The 18,188-nt window shown below is 42.3% G+C and overlaps 1 protein-coding gene across 1 annotated transcript in view; it reads left to right on the plus strand.

The window, feature by feature from the left end:
* The window catches only part of LOC139544192 (microtubule-associated protein 1B-like), a 35,792-nt gene extending 31,377 nt beyond the window's left edge, over nucleotides 1-4,415 (plus strand). The window contains exons 6-7 of the mRNA XM_071351016.1: nucleotides 27-265; nucleotides 486-4,415. Coding sequence (XP_071207117.1) covers nucleotides 27-265; nucleotides 486-641 — 395 coding nt within the window. The 3' untranslated portion in view covers nucleotides 642-4,415. The remainder of the gene's footprint in view (nucleotides 1-26; nucleotides 266-485) is intronic.
* The last annotated feature ends 13,773 nt before the right edge of the window (nucleotides 4,416-18,188 follow it).

Here is an 18,188-nt window from a genome sequence, read left to right on the forward strand (position 1 = left end):
CTAACAAAGCTGCATCTCTGTCTCAGGTTCAGGTGGTGGAAAGGCAGCAACTGCAATACCCATACCCAACTGCCCTCCCATGTACATGGATTTGGTTTACATCCCAAACCACTGCAGCGCCAAGAATGTGGATGCAGAGTTCTTCAAACGGGTCAGGTCATCCTACTATGTAGCAAGTGGCAATGACCAGACGGCCCAGGAGCCCAGCAAAGCTGTCCTGGACTCACTGCTGGAGGGCAAAGCCACGTGGGGAAACAACATGCAGGTACAGTGAGACAGTCAATTTAACAGAATAACCGTGTTATAATCCCATAGTATCAGAAAGAGAGGTGCCATAGAGAAGATAGACAAGACTTAAATAGTATACATTGAGAAAATACTGTCAGAACCTTTTTTAGCTTCTTAATGCTGAACAAAATGAAGCTAATATGCTCAGAGTTTTGTGAAAAAATAGTATGCAAACCCTAACCCTTCTTTGTTGGCAGGTGACCCTGATCCCGACTCATGACTCAGAGGTGATGAGGGAGTGGTACCAGGAGACCCATGAGAAGCAGCAGGACCTGAACATCATGGTGCTGGCCTCCAGCTCCACCGTGGTCATGCAGGACGAGTCCTTCCCCGCCTGCAAGATAGAGCTGTGAACCTGATCCTGGGCCTCGTTCCATTCCAAATTATGCTTCTCTTCTTCCCTTAACTTCTCCCTTCACTGGAGTGTGCACTCTATTGACGTTCCAAGACGTTTCTGCAAGGGAGCACCTTCTAATGAAGGGAAGGGGTCGTAGTAATTTGGATTGGAACAACCCTCTGGACTCTCCTGATCAAATTATCTAGTAACCGAGAGATCTAGTGATCAAATGGATCATGTTGTTAGTGGTATCTTTGAGTTGGGGTGAGGGATGACGTAGACATAGAGTAAATGTAAACGCATGTAATTTAAACAAAGGCTGTGTGCCAACATTAATGAAATATACATAGCCTACATTAAAATTATGTTCTGGTTTGAAAAAACAATGGCAAACATAATTGTTTTAATGAAATCCACAATACCCAAAAGAAGTATCTGACACAAGTATCAGCTTTGTGGAGCTCTTTGAGTAAGGAAATGTCATAGCAATATCCTGTACGGAATGAAACATTTGATCTGACCACTATAGAGAACATAAAATGAGAACATAGAATGCTCCAACTGTATAAATTGGTGCTCTTGACGTAGATTGATTTCTTCAGAAAACAAAATTTCCCATGAGCACCAATTATCAAGTCAAATCAATATAGAAAAATTCATGAGAATATACTTGTTCATACTGGGGACAAAAAAAGGTATGACAATAATACAAAATTATTGAGATATTATGATGAAATCTATTTGTCTTCAAGGTTGGGACTACACGTCAAAATATGTACGATTCTGGTACATGCCGTTACTTTCTTAATGTAATCCATTACAATTACTAGTTACCTGTCCAAAATTGTAATCAGTAACATACATTTTGGATTACCCAAACTCAGTAACGTAATCTGATTACTTTTAGATGACTTTTCCCTTTAGACACATTAGAAGAAGACACAAAGGATCCATCAAAACGCATTTGGTGTGTCATCATAGTGATCTCTGACTTGTGGCCTAGTGTGGCCTAGATCTAGTGTGGCCTTGTGGCCTAGATCTAGTGTGGCCTTGTGGCCTAGATCTAGTGTGGCCTTGTGGCCTAGATCTCTGACTTCTCTGACACTCACTCTGGTGGAACAACCTTAAACTTGCGCCTTTGTTCAATGCTGAATCGAATGTCATTGAGAGAACAGAAAGGTGTCAATGTATTTTTCGCAAACACCCTTTCTGAATTTAAAAAGTAATCCAACTAGTAGTCATCTAGTTTTTCAAAAGTATCTGTAATCTGATTACAATACAACTGATTACAGTCACAGTTTCCCCCCCCCATGTAATCAGTTACTCCCCTGGGTGTGATAGTAGGTCATCAAACAATGCCTCAAGCCACTGATTATATCTCTGTCTAAATAACTAATCTATCAAATTGATTTAACCCAGCTGCATACACCAAAGGATCGAGGGAAAACACGTGTAAGTTATTGCCTTAGGAAGTGAATTGAATGTAAAAGATTGATGCACTGAGGACAAATAGCCTATGTAAGAATGATTAGAAAACGTAAAACACAATTTAACAAGAGTCTGTCCCCAACTGTCAGATAATCTCTGTATAGAGTTAGTTTAGTTTGATACTGATGGAGTAAATAGATAGAGCAAGATGAAGGTTCAACTGCACTGAGGGGCCTATGAAACATAACACATGTTTGTCTTAATTCATTGTAATTATTTAGAGAACAAGACAATTCTAGTCAAGATTTGCCCATGACTCTGACACTATCTTGATTTAGAATTACACTGCACGCTTTGTGATCCTGTTAGTGCAAACGATTGTTGATTTGTCTTCGTTAACATCAGTTAATGCGAACCTTTTCTTTGGGGGCCATGATTTTTGTTATTTCATCTCAGTGTTTTAAGAGTTGTTATTTATTTAATTTATTATTGGCTAACTTTTAAAATGTAATCTAGTCTCTTAAAGATATACAATATGAAAGGTATGTGTATAATCGGCCAAACTTAATTTAAAAAGTGCGTTGTTTTAAAATAATGTCTTATGTTCAGATTTGATCTTTATAGCTTATTGGTTTCTATTGATTTAAATAGAACTCTATGTAGTGCACTGTAAACTTCTGCTCAGTCCATCCTCCCTAGCCAAGTAAAACTCAACTCCACGATGTACTTCACATCAATGGAGTTGAGCGGAGATGAGAGTGGACGGACTGGAGCTCCGACGTCACATGAAGGTTTTTAACAAAAACAACGGATTTCAGCACCCAAAACATAGCCCGGGGAGGGGTCTGTGGATCTGTCTCAGTCCGTTCATTCATAAGTTAGTCACGTTATATCTCAGACAGCTGCATCATTCGTGGGGGCTACATGTTTACTGTTGCCTTGTTTTATGTGATTTTGGAGCTCCAGTTCGCCCACACTAGTCGCTGCTGAACTCTGTTGATGTGAGGTACATAGGGGAGTTGAGTTTTACTTAGCTAGTCCTCCCCAGCATTTTGTGTAGAACCACAAATGGAGCCCTAGCGACTGCTTGAATGTGCTACAATATCTTCAGGCTTGTGAAGTGAGACACTTTCCTAACCTTACATTTTTTTCTGTTTTTAAAACACTGTACTATAATTATAAAAAGCTTTGTAGCAAGGTGAATGGTCGGAAGAAATGTGCATGAGTAATAAGCTTTTTTTCTCTTTTTAAGAATTGGGGAAATCTGTTCTTATCTGCCAAAACAACACCTCAAGTCTGTGCTAATATAAATGAAGGCATACAGTAAGAGTTGGTTGTTCCTTGAGGTGTTGCCAGCTACGCCATAATGGCATGGAAAGTGAAAAGTTAAACTAAAGGCCCTATCTTCTGACTGTGTTGGCAATTTTAAGATCTTTAAGTCTGCTTCCTCATAGTCCATGGCCCTAGCTACTCAAGGAGGATATGTAGTACCTCGGCCTACCACAGGTCTATATAAAGCAGTGGTCAGTATGCCTTTTGTGGTTGCAAGATGGCGGCACCTCTGCCAAATCCCTACGAGTCAGGTAAAGCTCTGTATAGATACGCCTTGAGAAGAGTAAAACACGGGGGAGAGTGACTGTTTTGGGTATGAGTTGGGGTGTGAAAGACAAAAAAACAAGACACTTTTAAAGCCAGGACAAATGATGATAATTGAACAGAACAATAGAGCCATGAACAGCCATGAACAGAACAATAGAAAACAGATGTTCAAACACCAACCGTCTACATCAACCAAACAATTTAATGACCACGCCTATAGGGAGGCCACCAACATACTACAACCATCCACCACTCAGAACAAACGGTCACTGGTTAAGTAAAAACTCACATAGGCAAAATATTACAGTCAACCAACCAGGGCCAGGGACTTAGTTACTGCCTCCGCGACAGGTCTCCATGGCAACACATTTATCCAGTTGTCCTGTACAGCTCTGCAACCGGATACTTTAATCATAAGCATGACCATCCTGCTGTTCAACCACAAACTATAGTGACCGACCGACCACACACCACTCTTTCTTGATCTTTCCTCACTCAACTACTGTACTGTATTCCTTGTTCTATCTTTCTCTATTTTGGGTGATTGTTAATACTGTCTGTCTGCAACTGTGTGGTATAAAATTGTCTTGTGATCTCTGCATCCTCTCCTGTTCCAAACTCATATCTAATGTAGCGGTTAGTTTCAAGTGAAAGTATTATTTACTGCTTTTCTGATATTTGTGTGCAATGTCTCCTCTCCCTCCTATGGGACATTTGATGTAAAGGGACCTACTATTAAAACCTAAAAAAAAAGAGCCACAAATCATGAATCTGTCTCTTTTTTTCTTGAATGAAGGTATATTCGGAAGTAATGGCTTCATGATGATGATGATAATGATGATTACGGTGATGACATCAACCAGAAGAATGGACTCACTATACAAGCTTACCATATGTTGGTGACCTAAGACTCATAAAACAAAACAGGGCTAAATGGCTCAACTCCTGACCCAATGAAAAGCTGTGCTTTTCTCTAAAATACATGACAGAGAGACATGAGAGCAATCCTTAATTGTGTGCGTGCTTCACCCTAATGGAGAGGCATTAGCTCTTTACCAACAGGTAGGGAGGGGTCAGACTCAAAATCAAAATCAATACATCACATCAAACAGCAGTAACACAAACCCCCTACCCCATAGGAGCGAGGAAGGCCATTGGAGCAAAGCAAACCCCCCCTACCGACCAACCAACCGCGGACAGAAACAAAAGGTTGTTGTAGCTATAATAACTGCTCTCGTGGACTGTAGATTCAGAGACACACAGTTTCCTGGCTGTATGGAGGCTGGCTGGTAGGTTAATGGTTAACATCACTTCTGGGAGTGTGATTGGCTATAAAAGGACAATGAGGCCCCAGGCAGAGACATGCTCCATGGCCTTCAGGGTGACAGGTGTCCCTGACAGGCAGACAGCCCAGGCAGACAGGCCTGGGCTGGGGATTTATGACCCAGAGAGACGGGAGAGAGATTGGAGGAAGAGGTGTAGAGCAGGGAGAGATGTAGAGAATGGAGAGAGAGATGGAGTTTGGGGTGAGAGATTGAAACCAGAGGAGAGATTGGAGGGAGATAGGGAGACAAGGGAGGAGAGATTCGAGGCTCAGACAGTCACCCTGTTTGTCATGTTGTCACCACAGTGCTTGGTAGGGGCATCATCCTGAGCTGCAGCAGCCTTGAGACACATTTTCCCATAAGAGACATGTTGAACAGATTTTTAGGCAGTGAGCGTGTGAGAAGCATGACAATGCAATCATTTTACTCTTGCTGAAAATGAAACTGAAAAGATAGAACAAGCAATTAACAATCAACAATGAAACTGATGGAATAAAGAATCAACCAACCAATAAGATATATGGAACCTGGAAGCATTGCACCTGCAGGTGGTCTATAGCCTTCTCAAGGTGACCTTTCTCATGGCAACATCATTAACAGCACAGCAGCATTGTTAGCAGGAGTCTGTCATTCTAAGCCACAAACATACGTTTAGGGGGAGGATGTTGGAACAGAGTCCTAATGAGTTCATTAGACGGGGAGATAATCAATGTAAAACTTCCAGATTAACAAACACACACACACATGAATTGTAACCCCTCCAGAGTACAGTAATTAACCGGTTGCTGATAGGGAAGTCCCCTAACTAACTGTCCAGCCCAGTAGCCATATGGGATCATTCTATGTGCAGAAATGTGCAGTTCTTTGTCACTTGCAATCTACACTGAGTGTGAAAAACATTAAGAACACCAACCTAATATTTTGCCCTTTGAACAGCATCAATTTGTCAGGGCATGGACTCTACATGGTGTCGACAGCTGGCCCACGTTGACTCCAATGCTTCCCACAGTTGTGTCAAGTTGGCTGGATACACACAGCAAACAGTTGAGTGTGAAAAACCCAGCAGCGTTGCAGTTCTTGACACAAACCAGTGCACCTGTCACCTACTACCATACCTTGTTCAAAGGCACTTAAATATTTTGTTTTGCCAATTCACGCTCTGAATGGCACACATACACAATCCATGTCTCCATAGTCTCAAGGCTTAAAAATCCTTCTTTAACCTGTCTTCTCCCCTTCATCTACACTGATTGAAGTAGATTTAACAAGTGACACCAATAAGGGATCATAGTGTTCATGTAGATTCACCTGGTCAGTCTATGTCATGGAAAGAGCAGATTTTCTTAATGTGTTGTACACTTAGTGTATTTTACTTTATTTATTAGCATTGCTAAATCCTCAACAGGACAGGGTGTTGTAATTTTCAGGAATTTAAGAATATTTCATTAATTGAAGACTTCTTATCCCCCAAAAAGCATATGTGTGTGTATTCGTCTTTGGGGAGGGTGGGATTACTGTAATATACTGTCATATACTGTCTTTAAAGGCCCAGTGCAGTTAAAATTCAGTTTTCCTGTGTTTTATATCATATTGTACAACAGTTGATGAAACTAACACTGTAAAAGTGTGATTTTTTTTCTTGTCAGTGTTATTTCCTGATAGTTGCTGGTTGAATATACATTCCACACAGAACCTTCTAATCAGCAGGTTTGCATGGGTGGGAGTTTCAGCTTTCCATGGTGACATCCCCATGTGGTAAATTAGTTAATAGGCCAAAAACAAAGAGAGTTCAAAACCTCTCTCCAAATAACAGCTAGTTTTCACTCCCAGACAGTCCTAGCCAAATCTTTGCTTGAGAAATAGTTTTTTTGCTAAAATTTTATTTTTACCCATTTTAATGGAAATCTATTACAGTAATGTACTTAATTGTTACCCAGACATTATTTGATATTGGTATAAAAAATGGCTGGATTGGGCATATGACACCTCTACATACAGGGGTTGAAGGGTTGTGCAGGTTGTATGATTTACTCAATTAGAATGCATACAATATGCAAATGTAGAAACTCTGGAGTGTAGCAGCCTCACTAAAGTGAACCCACATTGATTTAAGGTGGACAAAAACAATCTTTTAAGAAAATACTATATATTATAAATGTGAGAGATGGATCTTACGATCACCCCTTCAAAACCCTTCATTCATCTTCACAATTAAAGACAAACCACTAGTCACTATGGTCACTGAGTCGTTTCATTCACTTTAAAAGGACATAGGTGGTAAACCGCCCACTGCGTCATGGTACTACTAAGCACCATAGTAGGTGAGAGAGAAACTCAGGACATGTATTAATGATGATGGCACAGGCTCACCCCGGGCCCTTTCCAGCACCCAGACGAAGAGCACACAGGGATAAATCAAAGAACAGCTATTCGCTGGTGGAATAACTTGGCAGAGAGTCAGAGGAAGAAGTCTGGGTCACAAACTGGACCCATTGTATAAACTATGTGGCTAGGTCCACTAGCTATGTCTGTCTGTACAAACCCTGCAGTATGTTTGAATGACTGTAATTGATGGTTGCATCTAAGAGAAAGGTTATTCTTTAAATTGAAGACAGAACATTAAACGAGATTAAGAAATGTATATGCAAAAGTCTTTCTAACCATCAAGTGGAATAAGTTACATAAAACCCAGCGTTTTTTAAGGTCTATGAGGTCTTGGTGTCACGCTCGTCGTCCTCCTCGTCTGAGGAGGAGTAGTTGGAAGGATCGGAGGACCAAAATGCAGCGTGGTATGTATTCATCATGAATTTAATAAACAGAGAACACTGAACAAACTATACAAAACAATAAACAAACAACGAATGTGAAGCTATATAAGAAATGTGCTGACACAAGCAACTAACATAGACAATCACCCACAACCCACAATGACAAAACAGGCTACCTAAATATGGTTCCCAATCAGAGACACCCTGACCAAACAAAACATATAAACATACAAAGCAAACTATGGTCAGGGCATGACACTTGCAAGAAGTACATACTGCATCAGAGACTCAGAGACTCCACAACGTCACAGATGTCGAGCGTTACACCACTCCAGCCAACACTTGGCATTGCGCATGATGATCTTCAGCTTGTGTGTGGCTGCTCGGCCATGGAAACCCATTTCAAGAAGCTCCCGACAAACAGTTATTGTGCTGATGCTGCTTCCAGAGGCAGTTTGGAACTCGGTAGTGAGTGTTGCAACCCAGGACAGACGCACTTCAGCACTCGGCGATCCCGTTCTGTGAGCTTGTGTGGCCTACCAATTCGCAGCTGAGCCATTGTTGCACAAAATAATTTAGGCAACAGGGATCTTGATCCAGGAGGGGATTGAATGTCTCTGCTGTAACCAAAAAGCTTGATCTTGATATCTAGTCACTTAGCTAGCAAGTTAGTAAACCAAATGCATAGCTGGAGCACTGAGCTGCATATCATTTATTTGACACATCTTAGATTTCTTGTAGTTATACTTAACTTAACTAATAATCATTGGTGTAGAACGCACCCCCGCTGCCCCCCCCCAAAAAAAGTACAGATTTTTAACAACAGTATTCAAAAGTCGGTATTTCTCAATACCCCGGTATACGGTATAAATGGTATATCGCCCAAGCCTAACTACTACCACTAATACATCTACTAATACTACTACCTATATCTTCAACTTTCTATGTGTCTCAACAACCTCTACACACTGGGTATCTTGTTTACAGTCCTATCAGTTGGTTAGCTGTGTCAATTCCATCTGCTGTGCTAAATAGATAGAGGGGCTGAAATGCTATGTCCATCTTTTGTCATTGCGTCACTTGGCTACTGGGCATTGTCCAAGCGTTCATGTGAGATGTCAACAGGGTCAAATACAAAACTTCAGCTGCACTCGACATGACATCTCTTACCCCTCTCTCTCTCTCTGTCTCTCTGTGTTGTTGTCCCATTACGACCCAGGAGCCTCTGTCTACAGTGGGACCTTGTCTGACTGACCCTCAGGGGCCTGTCCTGACAAGCAGTCCCTGTTCCAGCTTTGCTATGTGCTTGTCCTGCTCTCTCTATTGCTCTCATTCTCTAGGACAAAAATAAATCGTTATTTTTTTATTTAACCAGGCAAGTCAGTTAAGAACAAATTCTTATTTACAATGACGGCCTACCGGGGACCAGTGGGTTAACTACCTTGTTCAGGGGCAGAACGACAGATTTTTACCTTCTCAGCTCAGGGATTCGATCCAGCAACCTTTCGGTTACTGGCCCAATGCTCTAACCACTAGGCTACCTGCCACCCCTTACTGGGGAACTCACTCTGACATTTCCTGTAACTCTGGTATTCTGTGGTGATTTGTTCCACACATTTGGGCTAGTCGATAATACTTTGCATCACAATGAGAACAGAACATCCAGTATCTATCTGGTTGTGGACATGGGTGAGATACAGAAGAGATTAACATGGAGGTCTCTAGATTTGTGAGTCAGAAATACAGATAAATTCAAGATAAATCTCTCAAGTTATATCACATGCTTGCACGCACATACACATGTACACATGTACACACACACACACACACACACACACGCACACACACACACACACACACGCACACACACACACACACCTCTGCCACCTCATATCATAAATAACCCAATGCATTGAGAAGAAGCCCTAGCTATGTCTGATTGGCCGGGAAGATGAAATCTCAGCGGGATGGGTGAGATGGGATCCTGTTGCTACAGCAACGGAGGTGAACCTCCCCCCACTCACCTCGCTCTCAGTTCCTCTATGAGACAGTTACCTCATACGTGGAAAGAGCTCTGAAACATCCATCTATCACAGAGGCGATCAGCATTTACACAGCTTCATAATGACATCACTGAGGCCTGCAGGTCCCCTGACACCTACTGTCTTTAATGTTCCCCTACTGTCAGAGGAAAAGAGAGGGAGATTAATGACAATATGAAGTCTGTTTAATGCCTCGTGTCTATCTCAGTCTCCCACCAAATTAGTTATTTGACAGTCAGAGTTTCTCTGTGATACTGACCTTCAGGTTTCATTACAGGACCATGTCATCAATTTATGATCCTAAAATAGAGAGGTCAGTCAGATCATTTTTTCCCACGATCTGGACTTGATCAAACAAACACCATGTAGAAAGCTTGGTTCATGAGAGGACAACTATTCTGCTTCAGTTAGTTTTTGCATCAGCACCTTTTCCTTTGATACAGGCAGAGATGACATTCCCCATGGGACGGTGCTGCCTATTCTGCTCAAAGAAAGGCCCCTTTACAAAATCCTTGCAAGATATAATTCTACCAGTTAACTGTGTCATAATGGGCGGACAACTGTTAGATCCTGAGATTGGGTCTGCTCTGCTCTCACCACATTTCCTCAACAGAGAACAAGGGAATCCCTCTCTGACACAAAATAATCGCAGGCAATACACACGCACAGGCACACACACACACACATATTCACGCACATACCTACACAAACACGCCCACACCGAGAAGAACAAAGGAAGAAGCTGCAGGCTACACTGGTCTACAGTGATATGAAACTGTTGATTATGTAAACTGGCTTTTTAAAACAGCAAAAGTATGGTCCTCAACCCTCATTCAACAATCACACAGTCAGAAATATGAGAATTCTCATTCAATATGGCCACAGATGAAAACATTCCCAATGTTTACTGTCTCAACCAATCAACTATCTGCTCTCTGTATGTATTATCCAATGACATTACATCTCTGTCTGATTTGTCCAATCCACAAAGGTTGTTTGATTCTCCCACCACCAGGCAAAATCATCCCAAGTGTCTGAGTATCGCCCTGAAAATGAATCTGTTTTTCTTCTCTTTTCTGCAACCATATCCCTTTCTCCTCCCCAATTCATAACTCACATTACATTAGCCTCTAAATTTGCAAGGCAAGGAAAACAATATCCTGTCAAATAAAGCTTTCATCCTAGCAAGCACATTTGGTTCCTTGGAAGTTGTGGGAACGTATGTTTTTGGTATCACATTGGTTCTGGGAACGAAGCTATACGTTTCCTGACTTGTAAAACTGAATGTTTTTTAAATGTTCTGAGAACAGAAGTGAAAATGTTACCTGTTCTGGGAATGTTTATTTTTAGGTTGCAGGGAGGTTCTAAGAAAGTTTTACTCTGGTTCATTGAAAGTTGTCCTGGGATGTTTTTAGTAACGCTCTGAGAACGGAAGTTATAGGTTATTTGGAGGTTTTTGAATAACTTCCTTAAAACTTTCACTGAATGTTTGAATAAGACTTTTAATAACACTGCTATCTTGTTTTTGGTAAACTTTTTTGAACTCCAAGCACAGATAGGACACACGGCAATTAATACCTTAGGCATTAATGATGAAATTCGAACCTATAGTATAATCTTCTGTTCTCAATCCATTGAATTAGTTCACTGCTCCACCAGGATGGCACTAGCATGCCATGTTTTTTTACTCATTCAAGGCTGTTCATTTTAGTCTATTCACACAGACCCCATTTTAAAGAAAACAAGCACTCTTTAAGATCAGGTGTGGCAAATTAGTGGGTGCGGCCAACACACCTGAACACACTTAACAAGATAAAGGATAGAGTTTTGTTGATGCTGAGAACGAATGTACAGTACCAGTCAAAAGTTTGGACAGGTCTACTCATTCAAGGGTTTTCCTTTATTTTTACTATTTTCTACTCTGTAGAATAATAGTGAAGACATCAAAACTATGAAATAACACAGATGGAATCATGTAGTAACCAAAAAAGTGTTAAACAAATCAAAATATATTTTATATTTGAGATTCTTCAAATAGCCACCCTTTGCCTTGATGACAGCTTTGCACACTCTTGGCATTCTCTCAACCAGCTTCATGAGGTAGTCACGTGGATTGCATTTTAATTAACAGGTGTGCCTTGTTAAAAGGTAATTTGTGGGATTTCTTTCTTCTTAATGCGTTTGAGCCAACCAGTTGTGTTGTGATAAGGTAGGGGTGGTATATAGAAGACAGCCCTATTTGGTAAAATATCTAGTCCATATTATGGCAAGAACAGCTCAAATAAGCAAAGAGAAACGATAGTCCATCATTACTTTAAGACATGAAGGTCAGTCAATACGGAAAATGTCAAGAACTTTTCTTTATGTGCAGTTGCAAAAAAACATCAAGAGCTATGATGAAAATGGCTCTCATGAGGACTGCCACAGCAAAGGAAGACCCAGAGTTACCTCTGCTGCAGAGGATAAGTTCATTATTTATTTATTTTATTTTTTATTTATTTAACCTTTATTTAACCAGGTAGGCAAATTGAGAACACGTTCTCATTTACAATTGCGACCTGGCCAAGATAAAGCAAAGCAGTTCGACACATACAACAACACATAGTTACACATGGAGTAAAACAACATATAGTCAATAATACAGTGAAAAAAATAAAAAAAAATAAGTCTATATACAATGTGAGCAAGTGAGGTGAGATAAGGGAGGTGAAGGCAAACAAATATATGTATAAATAAATAAAAATATAAAAGGCCATGGAGGCGAAGTGAGTACAACACAGCACGTAAAATAAAAACTAAAAAAACAATGGAATGGTTGGTTTGCGGTGGAAGAAAGTGCAAAGTAGAGACAGAAATAAAGGGGTGCAAAGGAGCAAAATAAATTAATAAATAAATACAGTAGGTAAAGAGGTAGTTGTTTGGGCTAAATTGTAGATGGGTTATATACAGGTGCAGTAATCTATGAGCTGCTCTGACAGCTGGTGCTTAAAGCTAGTGAGGGAGATAGGTGTTTCCAGTTTCAGAGATTTTTGTAGTTCGTTCCAGTCATTGGCAGCAGAGAACTGGAAGGAGAGGCGTCCAAAGGAAGAATTGGTTTTGGGGGTGACTAGAGAGATATACCTGCTGGAGCGCGTGCTACAGGTAGGTGCTGCTATGGTGACCAGCGAGCTGAGATAAGGGGGGACTTTACCTAGCAGGGTCTTGTAGATGACCTGGAACCAGTGGGTTTGGCGACGAGTATGAAGCGAGGGCCAGCCAACGAGAGTGTACAGGTCGCAGTGGTGGGTAGTATATGGGGCTTTGGTGACAAAACGGATGGCACTGTGATAGACTGCATCCAATTTATTGAGTAGGGTTTTGGAGGCTATTTTGTAAATGACATCACCGAAGTCGAGGATTGGTAGGATGGTCAGTTTTACAAGGGTATGTTTGGCAGCATGAGTAAAGGATGCTTTGTTGCGGAATAGGAAGCCAATTCTAGATTTGACTTTGGATTGGAGATGTTTGATGTGAGTCTGGAAGGAGAGTTTGCAGTCTAACCAGACACCTAGGTATTTGTAGGTGTCCACATATTCTAAGTCAGAGCCGTCCAAAGTAGTGATGTTGGACAGGCGGGCAGGAGCAGGCAGCGATCGGTTGAAGAGCATGCATTTGGTTTTACTTGTATTTAAGAGCAGTTGGAGGCCACGGAAGGAGAGTTGTATGGCATTGAAGCTCGCCTGGAGGGTTGTTAACACAGTGTCAAAAGAAGGGCCAGAAGTATACAGAATAGTGTCGTCTGCGTAGAGGTGGATCAGAGAATCACCAGCAGCAAGAGCGACATCATTGATGTAAACAGAGAAGAGAGTCGGTCCAAGAATTGAACCCTGTGGCACCCCCATAGAGACTGCCAGAGGCCCGGACAACAGACCCTCCGATTTGACACACTGAACTCGATCAGAGAAGTAGTTGGTGAACCAGGCGAGGCAATCATTAGAGAAACCAAGGCTGTCGAGTCTGCCAATGAGGATGTGGTGATTGACAGAGTCAAAGGCCTTGGCCAGGTCAATGAATACGGCTGCACAGTATTGTTTCCTATCGATGGCGGTTACGATATCGTTTATGACCTTGAGCGTGGCTGAGGTGCACCCATGACCAGCTCTGAAACCAGATTGCATTGCGGAGAAGGTGTGGTGGGATTCGAAATGGTCGGTAATCTGTTTGTTGACTTGGCTTTCGAAGACCTTAGAAAGGCAGGGTAGGATAGATATAGGTCTGTAGCAGTTAGGGTCAAGGGTGTCCCCCCCTTTGAAGAGGGGGATAACCGCAGCTGCTTTCCAATCTTTGGGGATCTCAGACGACACGAAAGAGAGGTTGAAGAGGCTAGTAATAGGGGTGGCAACAATTTCAGCAGATAGTTTTAGAAAGAAAGGGTCCAGATTATCTAGCCCGGCTGATTTGTAAGGGTCCAGATTTTGCAGCTCATTTAGAACATCAGCTGACTGTATTTGGGAGAAAGAGAAATGGGGAAGGCTTGGGCGAGTAGCAGAGGGGAGGGCAGTGCTGTTGTCCGGGGTGGGGGTAGCCAGGTGGAAAGCATGGCCAGCCGTAGAAAAATGCTTATTGAAATTCTCGATTATAGTGGATTTGTCGGTGGTGACAGTGTTTCCTATCTTCAGAGCGGTTGGAAGCTGGGAGGAGGTGTTCTTATTCTCCATGGACTTTACGGTGTCCCAGAACTTTTTTGAATTTGTGTTGCAGGAAGCAAATTTCTGCTTGAAATAGCTAGCCTTGGCTGTTCTAACTGCCTGTGTATATTGGTTTCTGGCTTCCCTGAAAAGTTGCATATCACGGGGGCTGTTCGATGCTAATGCAGAACGCCATAGGATGTTTTTCTGTTGGTTAAGGGCAGTCAGGTCAGGAGAGAACCAAGGGCTATATCTGTTCCTGGTTCTAAATTTCTTGAATGGGGCATGCTTATTCAAGATGGTGAGGAAGGCATTTTTTAAAAATGACCAGGCATCCTCTACTGACGGGATGAGATCAATATCCTTCCAGGATACCCCGGCCAGGTCGATTAGAAAGGCCTGCTCGCTGAAGTGTTTCAGGGAGCGTTTGACAGTGATGAGTGGAGGTCGTTTGACCGCTGACCCATTACGGATGCAGGCAATGAGGCAGTGATCGCTGAGATCTTGGTTGAAAACAGCAGAGGTGTATTTGGAGGGCAAGTTTGTTAGGATGATATCTATGAGGGTACCCGTGTTTACGGAATTGGGGTGGCACCTGGTAGGTTCATTTATAATTTGTGTGAGATTGAGGGCATCAAGCTTAGATTGTAGGGTGGCTGGGGTGTTGAGCATGTTCAAATTTAGGTCGCCTAGCAGCACGAGCTCTGAAGATAGATGGGGGGCAATCAGTTCACATATAGTGTCCAGAGCACAGCTGGGGGCAGAGGGTGGTCTATAGCAGGCGGCAACGGTGAGAGACTTGTTTTTAGAGAGGTGGATTTTTAAAAGTAGAAGTTCAAATTGTTTGGGAACAGACCTGGATAGTATAACAGAACTCTGCAGGCAGTCTTTGCAGTAGATTGCAACACCGCCCCCTTTGGCCGTTCTATCTTGTCTGAAAATCTTGTAATTGGGGATGAAAATGTCTGAATTTTTGGTGGTCTTTCTAAGCCAGGATTCAGACACGGCTAAAACATCCGGGTTGGCAGAGTGTGCTAAAGCAGTGAACAAAACAAACTTAGGGAGGAGGCTTCTAATGTTAACATGCATGAAGCCAAGGCTATTACGGTTACAGAAGTCATCAAAAGAGAGCGCCTGGGGAATAGGAGTGGAGCCAGGTACTGCAGGGCCTGGATTCACCTCTACATCACCAGAGGAACAGAGGAGGAGTAGGATAAGGGTACGGCTAAAAGCTATGAGAATTGGTCGCCTAGAGCTACTAGAGCAGAGAGTAAAAGGAGGTTTCTGGGGGCGATAAAATAGTTTAAAGGAATAATGTACAGACAAAGGTATGGTAGGATGTGAATACAGTGGAGGTAAACCTAGGTATTGAGTGATGATGAGAGAGATATTGTCTCTAGAAACATCATTGAAACCAGGTGATGTCATCGCATATGTGGGTGGTGGAACTGAGAGGTTGGATATGGTATAGAGAGCAGGGCTAGAGTCTCTACAGTGAAATAAGCCAATAAACACTAACCAGAACAGCAATGGACAAGGCATATTTACATTAAGGAGAGGCATGCTAATCGAGTGATCAATAAGGGTCCAGTGAGTAGAGGTTGGTTGGGGTCGTGGCGATCCAGACAGCTGGCCGGGTATATGGCTATCGGTAGCAGCATAGGATGGAGGTCTGTTTGTAGATACCTCGTGCGTTTCCGTCGGTAGGTTAGTGGGGTTCCGTGTAGTGGGGTTCCGTGTGGTAGAGGGGATCAATCCAAATTGGCAAAATAGATATAGTGACCCAAGGAAAAAATAAAATAAATAAATAATAATAATAATAATAGTTGTCCAATATACTTGTTCAAATAGCAGCCGATAAGACAGCTAACGATTAGCGGGCCTCAGATGAGCGTTCAGGTAACGTCGGGACGGAGGTGCCAGTTGGATAAATCCCTCGGGCAGATAACGTCGGCAGTCAGTCGCGGCAGTCAGTCGTGAAGGCCCGGTGGGGTTCCGTATCTGCAGCAGCAACAAAAGAAACGGGTCCGGGTGGTGATGGAACTCCTCAGCTGGCTAGCTCCAGAATGATTAGAGTTTGCTCCGGGGTCGACGTAAGCCAATAGTCACACGGTTTGCAGCTAGCTAGCTGCGAAATCAAGGTACAAGTGTCCAGAGCCTGCGGCTGGAATCCGGGGAAACTGAGAGAAAAAAAAAGAAAAAAAAAAGAGTCCCGGAATGCTCCGGTCCGAGTCGCGTTGCACAAAAGTGCCGGTAGATTATCGAGCTAAAGGAATAGCTGATGACCACTAAACGTGGGCAGCTGAAACACCAACGCTAGCCAGCAAACCGGCTAATTTCGGGGCAGCTACAGATTAGCTTCTGGCTAGCTATCGGAGTAGCTTCTGGTTAAGCTTTCAGGCTATCTTCTGAATTAGCCCCTGGCTAGCTTCCACGATGGATTTTCAGATTGAGGTAAGTAATACTTTTGTAATTGGTGAAGCGGGTTGCAGGAAAGCTTTTGCAGGAAAGCTTTTGTAGTTGAGTTCTTGGATAATAAAATAGATAAAAGATATGCGAAGAAAGGTGTAAATATATATATATATACAGGACACGAACAATACGGAACAGAAAAAGACGTCTGAACTGCTAAGCCACCTTGGATGTAAACAGTAAACATTAGAGTTTAACTGCACCTCAGATTGCAGCCCAAATAAATGCTTCACAAAGTTAAAGTAACAGACACATCTCAAAATCAACTGTTCAGAGGAGACTGCGTGAATCAGGCCTTCATGGTCGAATTGCTGCAAAGAAAACACTACTAAAGGACACCAATACGAGGAAGAGACTTTCTTGGGCCAAGAAACACGAGCAATGGACATTAGAACGGTGGATATCTGTCCTTTGGTCTGATGAGCCCAAATTTGAGATTTCTGGTTCCAACTGCCATGTCTTTGTGAGACGCAGAGTAGGTGAAGGGATTATCTCTGCATGTGTGGTTCCCAATGTCAAGCATGGAGGAGGAGATGTGATGGTGCTTTTCTGGTGACACTATCGGTGATTTATTTACAATTCAAGGCACACTTAACCAGCATGGCTACCACAGCACTGTGCTGCGATACACCATCCCATCTGGTTTGCTCTTAGTAGGATTATCATTTGTTTTTCAACAGGACATTGACCCAAAACACACCTCCAGGCTGTGTAAGAGCTATGTGACCAAGAAGGAGAGTGATGGAGTGCTGCATCAGATGACCTGGCCTCCACAATCACCCGGCCTCAACCCAATTGAGATGGTTTGGGATGAGTTGGACCACAGAGTGAAGGAAAAGCAGCCAACATGTGCTCAGTAAATGTGGGAACTCCTTCAAGACTGTTGGAAAAGCATTCCTCGTGAAGCTGGTCGAGAGAATGCCAAGAGTGTTCAAAGCCCTCATCAAGGCAAAGGGTGGCTACTTTGAAGAATATAAAATATAAATATGTTTAAAACTTTTTTGGTTACTACATGATTCCATATGTGTTATTTCATAGTTTTGATGTCTTCACTATTATTCTACAATGTAGAAAATAAAGAAAAACCCTTGAATGAGGGTTTGTTTATGTGTAACTCTGTGTTGTTGTTTTTGTCGCACTGCTTTGCTTTATCTTGGCCAGGTTGCAGTTGTAAATGAGAACTTGTTCTCAACTGGCCTACATGGTTAAATGAAGGTGAAATAAAATTTAAATAAATAGAAACCACAACAAAACTTTAGTAC

The sequence above is a fragment of the Salvelinus alpinus genome, chromosome 18 (assembly GCF_045679555.1).
Source record: "Salvelinus alpinus chromosome 18, SLU_Salpinus.1, whole genome shotgun sequence".
NCBI classification, from domain to species: Eukaryota; Metazoa; Chordata; class Actinopteri; order Salmoniformes; family Salmonidae; genus Salvelinus; species Salvelinus alpinus.